The 18126-nt window shown below is 37.9% G+C and overlaps 1 protein-coding gene across 19 annotated transcripts in view; it reads left to right on the forward strand.

The window, feature by feature from the left end:
- NRXN1 (neurexin 1) overlaps window positions 1-18126 on the forward strand; it is a 1136941-nt gene that overhangs the window by 1038118 nt on the left and 80697 nt on the right. The window contains exon 21 of one of the 19 annotated variants that reach the window (XM_045885018.2): window positions 12722-12740. The exons of the other annotated variants lie outside the window; for them this stretch is intronic. Coding sequence (XP_045740974.1) covers window positions 12722-12740 — 19 coding nt within the window. The remainder of the gene's footprint in view (window positions 1-12721; window positions 12741-18126) is intronic. 19 annotated transcript variants of the gene reach the window in all.

The raw sequence follows: 18126 nt of genomic DNA on the forward strand, positions 1-18126 counted from the left end.
CTATTAATAGTTAAGAAAAAGCTTAAGTTGTATGCTGTGCACTTTAACCTCCTCGCTAATAATTAAATGAAATTTTTAATTTAATGTATTTTACAATTGCTAACTTAACTGGCTTAGCATAAGAAAAATGCTTTCAAACATTCAGGTTGAATGCATGGTTTTTTGTTTTTTGTTTTTTTCCTTTCTTGAAAAATTGGGAAATGCTATTTGTAGTTATTCCAGTGGAAGGAGGAAGGAATTTTGGTGGATATTAAATGACCTTTCTGTTGTAATTAAGTATATGTGTTTGTATGTGTAAAATAAATTATATGTGTGTGTATATATATGTATATATTATAAATTTGTAAATTATATATATACAATATAAATAGATAAAAAAGAGAGCTATTTATTTTTCTTTTAAAAACTAGAATGCTTGGGACACCTGGATGGCTCAGTTGGTTAAGCATCTGACTCTTGGTTTTGGTTGTGATCTCGCAGTCATGGAATCAAGCCCCATGTCAGGGTTCATGCTGATTCTGCTTCTACTTCAGATTCTCCCTCTTCTGCCTTTCCCAGGCTTGTATTCAGCCTCTCTCTCTCTCTCTTTCACTCTCTCTCTCCCTTTTTCTCCCTCTCAAATAAATAAATAAAATCTTTAAAAAATAAAATTGGAATGCTTAAGCAGGAATTATTTACTCTCCTCCCACTCATGACTGCTTATCATGAATCTGTTAAAATCTGTTAAAACTACTGCCAAGAAGTGAAATAGGGCATTCTGATTGTTCTAAATTTATATGGAATTGTCAAATAAATAATATGATTGCATATAGGTTTCCACCACCAGCTCATATATGAATTATATTTAGTTCTTTAGAGTATTAACCTACAGAAGAAAATAAGTCTTGCTGTGAAAAAATGTCCAGGTGGGTGTGGTGTTTACAAATAATTATCTTTGGAAACATTTGCATTTTCATATCAAGAATGTGTCATAAGTACACTTACAATATACAGTTATGAATTTTAGGATAAAAAAAGAAACTGCAGAAATTACTTTAGCATGGTGACGTTAAAATAGTTTAATTAGAATGACTGTAACAATAAAACTATGTAAGAAAAAGACAAACATGTACCTTTAAATGCTTCTTATAAGGAAGGATACACAATCATTTGTTGTTCACTAAGCATGACACAGTGTTTTCCTTTTGTTTATAAATCAAAGGTATAAGTAATTCGATGCCCCAGCTACTTGAGTTTTGAGTGTAAAATGGGGGGTTCCCATTATGTAGTGTAACACACATACACACATATGCTTAAAATGATAAAGCTGGCCTTCAATAATGTCCCATATGCTGTGAAACTACCTTGTTATAATCAATCAAGACCAGTTTCTTAAGAACTAAGGATTCAAGAGAGGATACAAGAGAAGCACAGAAAAGACTTATACCTGTCCTCAAATAGCTTTCAAACTTGTTAGTGAAACCAAACTAAATCCAAAATAAGAAAACCAGAATAATAAGTGCTAAACTGAGGGGCTATACAGACTACTAGAAGGGCAAATAGGGCTGAATAAAGGTTAATTTCCCAGTTGTGCCCAGGGAGATGAGTAATCAAACCCTATACACTGGGGATGATGAAAGCACAGATGAGGTAATGTTCTGGAAGAATTTGCAAAGCAGAGGGAGTGATTAGGAAATGTGAAGTTTAGTTTGCTTGCTGCCTGACCTTGTGCCTATTCCTTCATCTATTTTAACCTAGTAGGTCTTTTCCAGTAATATTTTTCCAATATTCTCAACCCTGCCAACTCATTCTTTTCCTGACTTTTTTTCTTTTTCTTTTCTACTCCACTGAGACTCAGGATGCTGAGCTCAACATAAAAGAGTATCTTCTGTGCCCATCCCTCTTGTTATATTGCCTTAACCCGTTCAGCCCATTCCACATAAATGAGAAATTAAATGTAATGAAACAGTTAACTTGAGTCTGTTGTGGTAGCACCTGATGTGTTAGAAAATGATAAACCAGGATTGTTCAGGCAAGAAATTGTCCCTCTAAATAACTAGCAGCCTCGATCTATACAAACATACTTTTCATATCAAATCAGCAGTTCCTAAATTTTAAGATGAGATACCTTACAAGTATAGAAAATTTTACATATACTCTTATATTCTTTTCCCCAAAAGATGTAAGAACTCAGAAGAAAAGAAAAGGTAAGACAGTAATAAAAAGATTAAGATGCAACAAGTAATAAAATGCTGAAGTCATAGCATTTTGTCATGAAGTCATAGTTGGAATGGGTCCATTACTGCCTTCACATTTATTTTCATGACCCTTTCTACTGAATATTCCAGTTTTCCCCCATATTACCAGAGGTCCCTGCTTGCTCTTTGGGCAGCAAAAAAAGCAAGCTTTGGTAATTTGAGAAATAATTTGACAGGCATTGAAATCTTCTATTTCCTGAATACATAGCTCATTAATATCAAGACAAAGAAAAATAAACCAGCCCCATAAAAGATCATCTGGAAAAAGTCCAGCCTTATATGCCGGAGGCGCTTATGGGAATGACATTGTGACCGGTATGTTAATGAAGAAATGTAATTTTATTGTTCTAAATTCTCCCAGACTGGAACCATCTAAAGAAGTGCATTAACTTTTTCAGCCCACAGGAGGCCCTTTGATGCATTCCTGCTGCAGAGAAAGCATCAAAGTTACAAACTGAAAGTGTGCCAAACTAGAGAGTGTAAATTATGTATCACATTTAAATCGACATCTTCCTGTCTTAAAATGCCATAGCATCCTGACTCAAAATCTAAGAGTCACACTACTTAGTGTTCTGAAAAGAGTTCCTGAGAATTAACGTGACCTGCCCCTAGATGGAAACTCAATGATTTAAGGAGTAAACCCAGGGTTTTTAGGAAATCTTTGACGTTGTGGAAGAATTTTAACCACAAAAGAACTAGAGTCCATCATTTGTTACTTGTTGGTTGTCCACTACATATTTAAATATGTGCTTTCCAGCCTTCATGGTCTTTATGAATTGATGAGTCATCAGAAGGTATTTGGGTTTGGGTAATGTAAAGAGAAAAAAATGTTTCTTTGTCTTTGCTTCTCAAATATATACCCCGACGAAACTGTTCTACCAAAAAACCTTACTGTTTCTTAAGTAAAACAGAACTCATTGAGGTATTCTTCAGGATACTCTGGGTGACAGTGATTGGGCATTTCACTATTATACTTTAATTGGAAGGCAAAATTACCATTTTATAAGTTGGGACTTATAAAAACGTGTTCATGCTTCTTCCAAACACAGGGCTCATTCTAATTTTTTTAGGTTTTTATTTTGTTGAAGTTTTTATTACTTAACATTGATTTTCCCTGATAGTGTTACAGTGCCATTTTCATGGAGACAAGGGGGCAGTTTGTGGTTAATTTTGCTTAAATATTTTGACAGTGCATCTTTTGGGGGTTGTTACTGCACATTGGAAAAATGTGTCTGTTGTAACAGAGGACACAGAACTGACACATGATAAAACATAAATAATAATAATGCTTCCTGTTCATATCACATTTATCATCCAGAGGGGCCCAAAGTGCTCCACACATAGCAGGGAAGGATTATTATGCAGCAGGCCTAAAAGTTTACATGATTATACTGTATAAAATGCTGATCAAATGTCAATTTCTAGTATTAGTCCTAAAACTATGAGCTGAGACACATCCTCCATCTCCAAAGCTGGAGGGAAGAAACAAAAAACAAAAAACAAGTATAGATAGTCTGGGGCGTAGATGGTTGTGATCAATCTCATTTATCAGTTCCAGGCTGTCTTTGTGAGGAACATCATTACTCTGCCATTTGCATAGTCAGAGGGAGCAGGGAGGAAAGTGCCAGCCCCCTCACTTCACTGTAGAGTGGCTTGGAATAATCAAATTTTGCTTCTGCGTCTGAGGATATATTTATTTGATTTAGTCTCTCTATATAGCCCCACCTCTCCACCCCATTCCATCTCTACCACTGGCAATGCAATGTATGCCCTCACCCTATCTGACTTCCTTCCATCACGTCAAGGTTACTTGACTAGAACTCAAAGAAAGACCCCTAAGGTAATAGGAAAAGACATCTAGTTTTCTTGGAATAATACCGAAACCCATGGGCTTTCCCTGTGGCTCATACTTTTCCTCTTGTTCCCCTTTCCTGGTGCCTCAACTTTCTGAGCTTTGTCTACCTGGTTGCCTTGGTCCTTGGAATTGCTTACTCTTCACATTCCCTTTGGACCACGGGTCTAAAATGAAAATAATCCTCACTTTTTTCATGCTCAACAAAACTCCAGAAAGGGGAAGGGGAACTAAATTCATTGCACAATTACGTATTTACTTCAAAACTTTACACATCCATTCCACCAATATGTGTGTCTTGAATGCCTGTATAATGTCAAATACAGTTGGAAATATTTCAGTCTAAGTCTCAAAAAATCCTGCAGGAGAGATCATGTTATTCCATTGTACAGATGAGAAAGCAGAGTCTTAGTTGAAGTCTGAGTTTTTACAAGCAGAACTTTTCTGGGATCAAAAAACCATGCTTTGGGGCGCCTGGGTGGCTCAGTCGTTAAGCGTCTGCCTTCAGCTCAGGTCATGATCCCAGGGTCCTGGGATCGAGTCCCACATCGGGCTCCCTGCTCAGCGGGAAGCCTGCTTCTCCTTCTCCCACTCCCCCTGTTTGTGTTCCTGCTCTCGCTGTCTCTCTCTCTGTCAAATAAATAAATAAAATCTTTAAAAAAAAAAAAACCATGCTTTGGGCAGTGAGTGTGCTTTTGGCCATATTAATTTTTGATTCTCTATCTTGTCTCTCTCACATGTACCTTCTGTGTGATTTTTAATGCTCTCAAATAATAAATGAACCCTGCAAATCCTTCCTTATCTTTCATTTATTATTACTGATGCATGGAATCTTATCATTAAAAAGGACCTTCCATGAATATTATTAAGATGGGAAAACATTGGCCACACACACAGAGTCAGGTACCCTCCTACGTAACCCAGGGCTTTCTTCTTTAGCAGCAATCTTTGTTTACCTTTCCAGCAGGAGGGGAGCCTTTGACCATTTATTATTATTCCCACTTCCTCCTTATTTCCGCCATGGTCTCCTAGAGTGAGGTGAGCTCAGAGGAATTCTCACTACATGATCTTAAAACTTCCGCATTAGAGAAAGGGCAGACCTCTTTCCCTCCTAGCATTCTTTTCCCCACTTTCCACACATCATTAAAGGAAAATGCAACAGCTCTGATCAGAAGATGTGCAGGTGGATTGTCCCCTCTTGCTAGGATGCATAGGCATAGTGTACAATCTAGGGACACTTGGAAGGTACAAGATATGCTTTAATAATTGCATTTTAAAAAAATAGTTGTGGAAGAGCTGGGCTTTTTGTTGCCCCTACATAGTGAAAGCCTGGAAGAAATGAAGAGAAAGGCACTGATAATAGTGCTCAATGTCAGTTTAAGGTCAGATACAACGAAACCTTAATTATCTAGAACACATCACTGAAATACCATTAGATGAGAAAGTCAGCCACTGGATAAATTGCAAAACAAGAGAGACAGGAGTCTTGACTACACTGGCTGTGATATCATTACCTAAAATAAAGAAGTCTGGTCTTTTTCTAATATTTCAGTTAAAATGAAGACTACTATATTGGGTTATTTCTTATTTTTTTTTTAATAGGACTTTATGCTAGATTGTTCCTGAGAAAGATAATGGGGAAGCAATAAACAATAGTGATTAAGAATCCAGTCCCTAGAATCAAGTGGTTGGAGTTCACAGACAGGCATTACTGCTTGTTTATTAACCTTGTGACATTAGACAAATTATTTAATGTCTGTGCTTCTGTCCCCATAGAGTTAGGGTGTGTTACTGTCCTGGTACTTGGATGTGTTCACCAACCCGGAAGCTCTCAGAATCCTATACTTTGGGGGGTTTTATGGAGGCTTCATCATGCAGGCATGATTTATCATTAACTCCATTTCCAGCCCCTCTCTCCTCTCTGGAGAATGGGAAACAAGGCTGAAAATCCCAAGCTTCTAATCATGACACTGTCTTTCTGGTGACCAGCCCTGCTGCAGGAGCCCACCACCCCCAGAACAGAAGACACTACTATTACCCAGAAAATTACAAAAGTTTTAGGGGCCCTATATCAGGAACCAGGGTCAAAGACAAATATTAGAACAAAAGATGATCCTCATGCTCTTATCACTTAGGAAATTACAAGGGTTTTAGGAGCCCTGTACTGGGAACCCAGGGCAGAGACCAACAGGCTTTATTTCTTGCTTATTAATGATGGGATATTGGGCAAGTTATTTAACATCCATGTACCTCATCTATAAAAGATAGTTAATGAAAAAAAAGTTAATGAATTTAAGTCATAACTTGTTAAGAATAAATCGGTAGTTCTCAGGGAGATGTGTCCCTCAGGAGACATTTTTTTTTTGGTTTTCATAACTTGTGGTTGTGTGGGAAGGTATGGGGTGCAGAGTGTGGGTGTTTACTGGCATCTAGTGGACAGAGGTCAAGGATGCTGCTAAACATCATACAGTGCACAGGACAGTCCTCTGCAACAAATAATTGGCCAATGTAAAATGTCACTTGCGTCAAGGTTGAGCAATTCTAGATTAAATGAAAGGACATCCATGAAATCCTTAGAAGAGTATACACTAATACATAATAAGCACTTAGGAAGGGTTAGCCATTATTATCATTCGCTATAAAGTTTAGTTGTCTTGCCAACTGTTCTTCCTTAAATAGCATTCTTGGGTTGTTACTCTTGATAGAGAAACTATACCTTCTTATTAAATCAAAGTGACCCCAGAAACACTTAACTCCATCTACATTCTGCTGTAACTCCCATCTCATATTTTCATTTCTTACTTGCAGTGTTTTGTTTTGTTTTATTTTTCCCAAACATAAGCTGTTTGGATTAGACACATATCTTCGTTGTCCCTAGTATTAGAATTTTAGTATTTTACTTCTGCCATACCTGGATCACTCTCCTACGATTTTATCCACACTGCTTCTCTTCTTTAAATTCCTAGTCATGACTTATCTCCACATAGCCCTCCCTGATTCACCTACTTGGCTCTAGCATTCCATCATTATAGCTCTCTTCATCTCCTGCACTGGCAGGGTCTCATTGAAACTAGGACATAAATAATGTCATTTCTCCTTCCTGGGGTTTGCTTTATCCCAGAGTTAAGGACAATCTTTTGTTTATTCTGTTCCTGCATTTAAAAATTGGCCAAAATTGATGGTCAGTTTTCACTGGACTTTTCTTTTGTTGTTGTTTTTTGGTATCAGAAGAAACTTTGAAAAATGTTCAATCCAATGTTTCCTGGTTCTAGGGATTCTAAGAAACAAAAGGAATAGCAAACATTTTACTACAAAATAGATATTATAGATTCCCTGCCCCCATACATGAGGCCCTCAATAAATTCAGTGTGTGTTGCTAAGGTATAATACATCAAGATAAAAATAAGCCTTATTAAAGCAGAACACTGTGACTCTGAGTACCAGACCACCAATTCAGGAGGTGATATGTTTCATCTTAAAGGGAATATTTAACTTGGCAGCTCACAAAGCCAATAAAATATTTTGTACAGAATCCTAAGCCACACCCACACACTGGGATGAGAAATAGATTCCAGGTTATTCTGCACATAAGTTGTATTCAAAGAATGAACAAAATCCAAGCCAAAAACAAACCCTCTAGAATATTTACAGGGCTTTTCTTTCCTGAGCATCTGGTGATAACCCTTGTTTACAGTGGCTAAAAAAGAAAACTAATGAAAGCAACTCGTGGACATGAAGTGATTACATCCTGATCTTGAGTGACCATTAGGAGAGGGATATTTAATGGCTTTTCAGAGGAGATCATAGTGATAAGCAAAAGTCAGGGCTTCTTTTCAGACTGGATCCCAAGTAGGCAGGGGTTCTCCCCTATCAAGAGGCTTTCCAAACCTTCGTCCTCTCCCACTCACTGAGAAAGGACTAGCCACAAGCACTGAAGATCCCCACAAGAGTAATATTTTCAAATACACAACCCATTCCACTCCATGGATTGATACAAAACAATATTCAAATAAAACTACTTTGGAAAAGACTTCATTATAGGGACATTGCTAAAAGAAATGGGCTTTTCCATTCACTATATTGTAAATTCTAAGAGGTCGTCAACTACCTTACTTTCTTGTTTATACCTGTATACCCAGCCCTGACACAGTACCTGGTACTTAGTAGGAATTTCATTTCATTAATAAGTAAATAAATAAATGAGTTTTTGGATACACTATTATGGCAAGAGCAATATGGAATTCAAAGTAAAACATTCAGAATATACTGTTTCCTTGGTAAAGAATTCAGTCCTCCCTCTTCTTTTGTAAAGAAAAATGAAAGGCAGAGATTGTTTGTGACCTGTACATGATGGCAGAATTGGTGAAGAATTGGCAACATGACTGATACTTTATGTGACTTGTAACTTCTTTGTCTTAAACAAGGATAGAGACGCATTTGTTTCATAAATATGCTAATCCATACTTTCCACTCAAAATATCAGATTAAAAAGGACACAAAAATATAAAAAGTTATAAAATGTAATAACGATATCTCACACATTGCCTTGAAAAAGATTTCCTGCCTGTTTCTTTTTATGCTTTTACTCTTCAAATAATTCATGCCCCTGTTCTGGTCAGGAAATAGATGGACTGCTTTTCATGAAAAAAGACTGTAGTTTAAATATGAAATAGCCTGGGTCATTCATTGACTGTTATAGTCTTTACCAACCCCATAAAGAATAAAGAATAGAATGCCAGAATGCTTTTAAGAATAGAAAAATACTATAATATCCATGCTTATTTCTTAAGATTTATCATCATGTTATGAGAAATGATTTAGTTCTAGGCCAATCAGTGCCTTAGTTAGCTATGTAATCACAACAAAAAAATTAATTTCTTTGAGCCTCCATTCTCATGTATATAAAATTAGAATAGAAGAAAATAAAATTAGGACATACATAATATCTACCCACCTCCAACCTGCTACGATTCTTTGCCTGCACCTTTGACTTGTTTCTCTTTTTTTTTTTTTTTAAAGATTTTATTTATTTATTCATGAGAGACAGAGAGAGAGAGAGAGGCAGAGGGAGAAGCAGGCTCCCAAGGAGCAGGGAGCCCGATGCAGGACTCGTTCCCAGGACCCTGGGACCATGACCTGAGCCGAAGGCAGACGCTTAACCATCTGAGCCACCTAGGCGCCCTGTTTCTCTATCTTTAGATGAATGTCCTCACCCTATTTAAAAGAAAGAACTCTTGAAACTGTCATTATTTTGGATTCACACACCTTCCAAATAAGGATGAGCCTACACCTAGGTCCTCCATGCTTTCTGGAGGCTGACAATTTGGCCAGCCTCTAAGTAATGAGGCAAGAGCTTATTTTTATTAAATTACGTAAATACAAGTCTAGTTACATGCTAGACTCTATTTTTCCTAGGTAGGCATTATAAACAAACACTGGAGTACATAGTTAAGTAATTCCAGCGCTGATTTAATGTTTGTCCTCAGTTTCTTTTAATTTCTGTCCTAAAGTCAATACATAATCCTTTGGGTATCCATGTGACCCTTGCTGTTACTCATTGAACATGTTTATTTCTGTGTGTCTGCCAGTCTCAATTAATTGGTCATTAAAACAGTTCCTTTTGCATTTTCAGCATAGCTCCTAGCCTTCCCAAATAGAAAGTTAGGTTTCACATCTTTTCACTTGGAAATGATTTTGAAATCTTGTGCTAGAGAAATGCTTTAGGGTTTCTTTCTGTAGTGACTTCATATTGTGCCTCCTGGGAAATATGTGTTGTCTGTGTTATTGAGAATTTATTTTGTGCTGGTGTGGCCCCTGGAGACATCACTCTCTTGAGAAGCTGGGCCTAGTAACCAAAACCACTATGCAGCAGAACCAGAGGCAAACTGGATTTTAGAACACTTCATACCCTCGCCTGCTACAGTGCCTTCGTCTCTGACTTCCTGTGACGAGCACCATGCAGGTGGTGTCTGTGGGGTCTTACATTATCAGCTGGCTGGTCAGAAGAAGGAGCTAGAAGGGAAGTTCTTTTAAAGAGATCCTCCTGGTCCGTGGCTCTGCAAGGCTAGCTGTAGATGAGTGTTTTTAGGTCTGCTTATCATTTTTATCAGATCTGACTTGGCTTTTAAAAATAGATATGGCTGCAATATCAGATCCCAAAGAAGCCTGTTGAATTCATCAGGTGTAGAGAGAGACATTCAAAAGAAATCATTGGTTTGTAGCAACCGGAATTTCCAAGATGGGACAGGAATTAGCTCGATCATCCCAACAAATCTCAGTAAGTACAGGGTGTCTGAATGATGAGATGACATGTGACTTCCCAGTGGAAGTCCATCTCATCCAAATACCATTTGGTAGTCTCCTTTTATGAATTTAAATGATTCCTTTTACTTAGGTGTTTGTTTTTTTGGACAAAATGGATTTGGTAAATTACGGCCTCTTTTTCAAGACAGAAATAAACAAATTGCACAGTGTAAGTTGTATAGCCTACTATGTCCCTGGAATAACTGATTCATGTAAAGAGAGTGCAAAAAATATATTTAATCCCATTACAAATTAAAATAATGGTCCACAAACCCAGATTATGCCTCAAAGCTCCTGATGTCTTAGAAAGAGCAGTGATTTGGAGAATAAAAATTTGAGCCATAATTCTAGATTGATTATAGTAGTTATGCAAATGTAATTATGATTTTCTGTGCAGAGAAACACATTTAAATAGAAAGCACTACAGTGATCTTATTCAGAAGCTACTCTGGTGAATACTTCTACTGTAAAGAATTTGGTGTATTTTAATAATTGTCAAGCGACCATTATGATTGTATTACTATACTGTGTAATTTTCTCGAATTGGATAGGTCTCTCCCTTTGTACGATTTTAATTACTAGAAGTAATGACAAACCTTAGTAAATATGCTAATTGTACATGATAGCAGTTTTCTCCATGCAGGCATAAAATTCTTGGAAGCATTTTTGTACTTTTAAAGAAAGGAAGGGAACTCACATGAAAGCCATGAAGGACAGCTTGTATCTGCTCTGAGATTCATTAAAATCAAGGTGGGGTATCCACCTCTAGCAAATAAATTTCATACAAGCTATTTTTTTTATGCCTTGAGCCTCCCCGGTACCATGGCTCTTGACCGAATTAGAGAATTGGAGAATTTGAACTTGATCCTAGCCTGATAATGACTTTAAGTTAAAAATGTGAAGACTTCTCTATTATGGTACTAACAAAAATTTACATCTTTTTGGACCTGGTTTGGTGATGTTAAGATCTGTGCGAGGAAAAGGTAGTTCAGTGGGGAAATAGATGTTGCAGGGTAAACAGCAGAGGGCCAGGGGTCAGAAGACCTTTGTCACAAACTAGCTCTATTCTTGATATTCTTGATATGACTGCCCAGGGGAGGGCATTGTTTAATGATTTCTATTATGCCCTCCATCTTTAATGTTCATTGAGTCTAATCCTAGTGATTCTCCTTGATCTCCTGTCTTTAGTGAGAACCTCCTGTGCTCAGTGACTGACTGTAGAGATTCTGTCAAAGCTGCCGAAGTTCCAGTCATGGCAAGGGATCATCAAGAACTATGATAGTTCTCCTGGCCATGGTGACTTCCTTGAGCTCATAAAAAGTCTGCACAGGGGTGACTGGGTGGCTTAGTCAGTTAAGTGTCTGCCTTCGGCTCAGGTCATGATCTCAGGGTCCTAGGATCAAACCCCACGTCGGGCTCCCTGCTTGACGGGGAGCCTGCTTCTCCCTCTCCCTCTGCCTGCAGCTCCCCCTGCTTGTGCTCTCTCTCTCTCTCTCTTTCTGTGTGTGTCAAATAAATAAATAAAATCTTTATTTTATTTTTTTATAGATTTTATTTATTCATTTGAGACACAGAGATACAGAGAGAGAGAGAGCATGAGCAGGGAGAGAGGCAGAGGGAGAAGGAGAAGCAGGCTCCCCGCTGAGCCAGGAGCCCGATGCGGGGCTTGATCCCAGGACCCTGGAATCATGACCTGAGCAGAAGGCAGACACTTAACCATCTGAGCCACCCAGGCGCCCCTTTAAAATCTTTTTTTAAAAAAAAGTCTGCAAATGAGGTAGAGCCAAGGCCAAACATATCTGGTTGTTGTCATAAATGCAAAAATTCTCTAAGGAGAGTTTCAGGTAAACTCTTAGTTATTAATTGAACTTTTTAGAAAAAAAAATAGTTGATAACTGTAATTGAGACGACCCTGAGCTTTCTGACTCATGGTGATTTGCTAGCTTGCAGAGATATTATATGGCATCAATTTATTATGAAGAAATTCATCTATCTGCTTAAAAACTTTCTAATTAAAATTGGCAACACCCTCCCTGAACCATACACATACCCCCTAGTGACATTATGGCTCCTATAATGTAGAGTAACCAGATTGCTTCAGATAGTAACAATGTTGCGTAATCTTGTATTCCTTGTATTATTAGCAGGCCAAAAGAAAACTCTAATCCTGAAGCAGAAAGTTTCCTTTCCCCACCAATGACTCTTGTTTAACAGATATGTCATCTTATTCCAAGTCACTTAGAAAACCTCATGTTTGGTCAGTGCTCTTTAAAACATCGATCCTTTTATTTAGGGGATGTCTGCATACTTTTGAAAACAAAATCCATAGATCAAGTGTCTCTGTGTATGTATGCTCTTTGCTACTCTCCCGTTGATAGTTATACAAATTTAAAGCAGATGAGTGAATCTCTCATCAGATCCTTGATAGGCTTCTTGGGTTCAGCATCCAAGTTTCATACCAAAGTCCAAAATTACTTGCTGGGAAGTTAAGATGGAAAACTCCTGTATTTCTTTCTACTAGGCTCTCACCACAGCAGTTCACTCATGACACGGAACGTGTGAGTTTTCCATCCAAGCATTGCTCCAGTTCTCTGCAGACCCACTGGACGTCTCACAAATCAATTCCATTCTGACACTATCTACCTGGAGTTAATCAAATCTCACAGTTTAATAGCTGAGGAGACTGCCTCCCTCCCCATCTTCAGATGCCAATTACAAGTCCAAGTTGTCACTTATGTTTCTGACCAACCAACTATAAATCAGGGGTTCTCATGATCCCCTTCTTGGATTTTACTTCTATTTCACATTTAAAGCATATTACTCAGTTTTGATGCCTTGATAGCACAGAAACTTAAAGTTGTAAGGCACCTTGAAAGTCATGTAGTCATAAAATTTTCTTCAGTGTTCTTCACAGATTATCATCTAGCGTGTCCTCAAAAATTTTTAGTCCTCAAAGTAGCCTGTTCTACCATTAACTGTTCTCAATATGAGGAAGTTTTGTCTTAACCAACAGATTTAATACACTTTTATTGAATCTTTATTACCTATACTGCATAAGGCCCAACCTCAGAAACAAAGATAAAATATGATTTATCCCTGCAGAGTGTTTTTAGTCAACAGTAGAGTTTTGTATGCAAGTAACAGTGAAATGGGATTGGTACGTTATATTTGCACATTATTAGTGATATAGCCAATATGCTATATGAACAAAAAGTCTGAGATTAGGTACTTGAGGAACCTAAGTGTGCCAGAGGGTATTTTATCCTTTTTTTTTTTTTTTGAGAGATGGGCATATTGACAGGTTGAGATGAGGAAAAGAGCAACCTAGGAAACCAAGGGGAGAGAATCTGTACAAAGGTTCAGGGTATGGCAGAGAACAGGGTTCGAGTGGTGTGTGGGATGTGTAAAGGGGGAACCTATAACAGCAGTTTGCAAAGACATATGATGGGCAGATGATAGACAACCTGCTAAGAGGGTCTGGATTTGTCTGCAGGTATTGGAGAGCCATTGATATTTTCCAACCCAGGTAATGGAATTATTACAGCTGTGCTTTGGGAAAATGACTCCACCGGCTGGTTGTAAAATGATGTAAGAGGGAAGAGACTGGAAGCTGAGCGATCACTAAGGAGACAATTGCAGTAATTCAGGAAAGAGGTAATGAAAATTAGAACTAGGGTATTGGCAGTGGGAATGTGGCAAGGCAAGAGGAACATTGCTGAATCAATGGGTCTAGGTCACTGATTGAATGTGAGGGTTCCAAGTGGAGAGGATGAATGTCAAAGAGAAAGGGGCAGACAGGAAGGTCCATGTACGTAAGTACTTACTGAGGATCCATTAGGTATAAGAGCAATGCTAGTCATTGATGAGGCACAAAGACAAGTAAGGTGTGATTCCATATTCACTCAACATACATTTGTTGGGTGATTTCAGTAGCACGAGCACTAGTGGTAGGTAACACTTTTGAGATGCTCTCTTCAGTACAAAATAGATCCCCCAAAAAAAAGTCAAACTGTGATTTAAAAAAAAAAAAAAAAAGTACTGCACTGGATGGGCAGTAAATTTTCCTCAGGCGGCAAATTAGGGGAAAAGCATGCAAGCAGAGGCTTCAGCTGGAACAAAGGTCTATGCTTAGGAACACAGGGTTTTAGAGAACGGTAGGATTTGGTGCAGACACAGGATAATTAGAATGCAGGGAATAGTAGAAGATGAGGATGGGAGTAATCTAGAACAGATGCTTAGAAAATATTGGATATTCCATGAAAGAGGTTAGATTTTAATTCTCTGGATAATGGAAGCTCTGAAACAGTTTGCCTCTCGTTGTTGTTTGTCTTGATTTTTAGCAGTGATGTAAAGTTATTTGCACTGGGTTTTAAAAGATAATACTGGTGAAGAGTGAATGAATGATAGATTCAAGAGTATGAAATTCAAAGGCACTGGACATCAGTGAATAGATTCTCATAAGAGAACAGGTTTAGGCAGTGCTCCTAATGGCCTGAAGATAAGAGGTGGGCTGGTAAAAGGGGGAAAGGATGTAGAGTCATTTTAGAGGCAAAGCATATTCCCATCCTCTCAAGTATTAGGAATCAAGATTTAACACGTGTAGAAAAGTCTGTCTCTTCTTTTCTGCTCCCTGCAGTAGATAGCATATGGCTGTATTAACATTATGGTTCCTTCCTGCCAGTTTGCTACTATCTTTTCACAGTGGGCAGTTTATGTTATGAGGATTATTTTATCTGACACTTAATAAGAATATGATCTATTGATTGGTAATTCCTATGTTATTTTTTTTTGTAGCAGCAGCAGGCATAATAAATACATGAAAAACATTCAGTAGTGAGCTATGAAAAAAATAGTGTTTTTGTGAAACATCTGTCGTTCCATTGGTTCCTATGGATTATTACCTGGCCGTAGGGCAACAGACTGCCCACTGTTTTCTAAACAGTTGTGCCCTCATGATGCTGTCTTTAAATAACCAGCTCTTCATGCTGTGGATCTATACAATTCAGAAAAGATTTCCAGAGCTTTAGCAAAAAGACGACCAATAGCTTTTACCTCCCTCTGTCTTTTTTGCACTTTAACTAGATTCACATAATCTGCCATGGTGTTTGGGAGACAGAATACACCTAGCATGCTCTGCCTGGATTATAATTCATACCACCAAATTAGCTACATTACTGTTATAAGCTACTGTGTGTTAACTCTACCTATTCATCAGGTTCTTGATTTGAGAGGCAAAGGAAGGTGGGAAGGGAGGGCAACAAAGAGATGGCTTTGAATAATAATGAATTTTCAAAGAGAAAAATCTAAACAAATGAGGCAAGGTTTGATATTATAATCCCACTTTTGTGAGCCATACTGTTTTGATATGCCAAATAGCCTAAATTGGGAATAATTAAAAGACTCAAAAAAAGTACAGCATCCCATCGTCTAACCAGAAAAATGATCTGCCTACCAAAAAAAACCACAAAAAAACAAAAACAGAAACAAAACAAAACAAAAATACCTCATACAAAATGACACCAGAGAATACCAAAGAGTCTTCCATATTCTTTTTTACAAATATGACTTAACTTTTACATATATGTTCTTGTGAGTTTTGAGAGACTGACAAACGCTTCAAAGTAAAAGAAATATTTTATTATCATAGAAAGAGTCATAAGGGGCACCTGGGTGGCTCAGTCGTTAAGCGTCTGCCTTTGGCTCAGGTCATGATCCCAGGGTCCTGGGATCGAGCCCCGCATTGGGATCCCTGCTCAGCAGGAAGCCTGCTTCTCCCTCTCCCACTCCCCCTGCTTGTGTTCCCTCTCTCGCTGTGTCTCTCTCTGTCAAATAAATAAATAAGATCTTTAAAAAAAAAAAAAAAAGCAAGAGTCATGAAACAAATCTTCCCTCATGCCAAGGGTTTCTCTGAAATGTCCCTCTGACCCTGTCACTGCCCTGCTTAAAATGTTTAAGCTGTGTGGGTTGCTTGAAATGGACCACAAGGCCCCCTTTGATCCAGCCCCTGCCTGTGTCCAGCTCATTCTCTTATCTCTGCCACCACCAGCTAAACAGTTTCCTCTAGAAATACCCTCTTTGGCCTCTTTAAGTTCACCATGCCTTTCATGCCCCTACATGTAGCTTTTTTCTCATACCTCAGAACAGTGTGTATTACATTGTTTCACATTCTCTCTAGAATATGGAGAGATTTCAAAAATCTCTCAAACTAGATTTTGTCAATAAGTATTTCTAAACAGGAGGGAGCATCCGTAAGTCAAGGGAAGCAAACTGTTCCAGGTTTGATATTCTATCTGGAAGAACATAAAAGTACACACTCTTAGTTTATGTCTAAAAGTACCTTATAGAATTGCTCATCATTTCTTACCCATAGCTGCTCAAGGAATATTGGAAATATTATCTATTTCAGATGTGATCTTGAAAGATCACCGTATTTTGGTTTGTAAATTTTAAAACAAGGATGTAAAAAGGTAATAAATAACGTTAAAGTTTACAATAGACTTCAGGGAAATTGAGTTAAACATATGAAGCAAAAAAGCACATCAGTTTTCACAAATGGCCTGTGCACATTTAGATTGAACATTTTGCAAATTATTGTTTTGGATAACTACTTTGCAGCTTCAAGGAGGTTGCCAACAGATTTTATCAACTTTCAAATCAGGATGAAACAATATTACAGGGATTGAGAATAAATATTACATTGACAAGATTAGACACTCATTTCCTCACACTGGCAAAATGTAATAGAGACATCATAAATTTGAGAAATAAAACATTCTTTTGAAGTAGCATAAATTCATGGTTGGCATTATGAATAGAGATGTTTAACAGGAATAAGCAAATGTACAAATTGCCTTTTGTGATTATGTTCCAAAGTTGAAAGCAGCCAGCTATACAATCTTAACAATCTCTTCCCCGTGTTTTTGTGCTCTCATGCATAAGTTAAAACAGTTGGACTGAAATTACGGTCAGGAGATATGTAGCGTGCAGGCCACCCCTCTCACTTAGCCCCTCCTATGCCCATAGCAGATATTGATAGATAATTAAGAGTATTCTCTTCCACTGAGCCTCAGAACCCTATCCAACAATATAGAAAGCCACTACCTTTTTTTTTTTTTTTTAAGATTGCATGCACGAGTTGGGGAAGGGGCCAGGGTGGAGAATCTTCAAGCAGACTCCCTTCTGACTGTGGAGCCCAACATAGAACTTGATCTCAAGACCCATGAGATCATGGCCTGAGCTGAAACCAACAGTCAGATGCTTAATCAACTGAGCCATCCAAGCGCCCCTAGAAAGCCACTGCTTTTATACAATAGTTGACTAAGAGAGGAAAACTTACTTTCCAATTCTCAAATCCCATGACTCTCTTGGGCCAAATTCTAAATCATAAGTAAGTTCAACCTTTGGAATGCACAAGGTGAAATAGTTTCTGATACGGTAAAGAACTCGAGGCCCTTAAAATGTTTGACTATATGTCTTTGTACTTTCCAGGCTGTTATGTAGTATCACCACTTTTAATTTGTCCTGCTTTTCTAACTCTTCCCCAGAAATTAATTTTCATTTATTATTCAATTCTTCCCCACCCCAACCCTTTGAGGTCAGTAGAGAACAGAGTTGGGCTAACTTTCTGTATTACTTTTAGTGTTACAACCAAGTGTAAGCCAGGCCTAAACTAGTACATGAATCCCTTAACTCCTAATCTGTTTTTCTGAAATGGCAGACAGAGTGGAGTAGACA

This window comes from Mirounga angustirostris, unplaced genomic scaffold, assembly GCF_029215605.1.
Source record: "Mirounga angustirostris isolate CCGP_5_RB_7025 unplaced genomic scaffold, mMirAng1.0.hap1 SCAF_10, whole genome shotgun sequence".
Taxonomy (NCBI): domain Eukaryota; kingdom Metazoa; phylum Chordata; class Mammalia; order Carnivora; family Phocidae; genus Mirounga; species Mirounga angustirostris.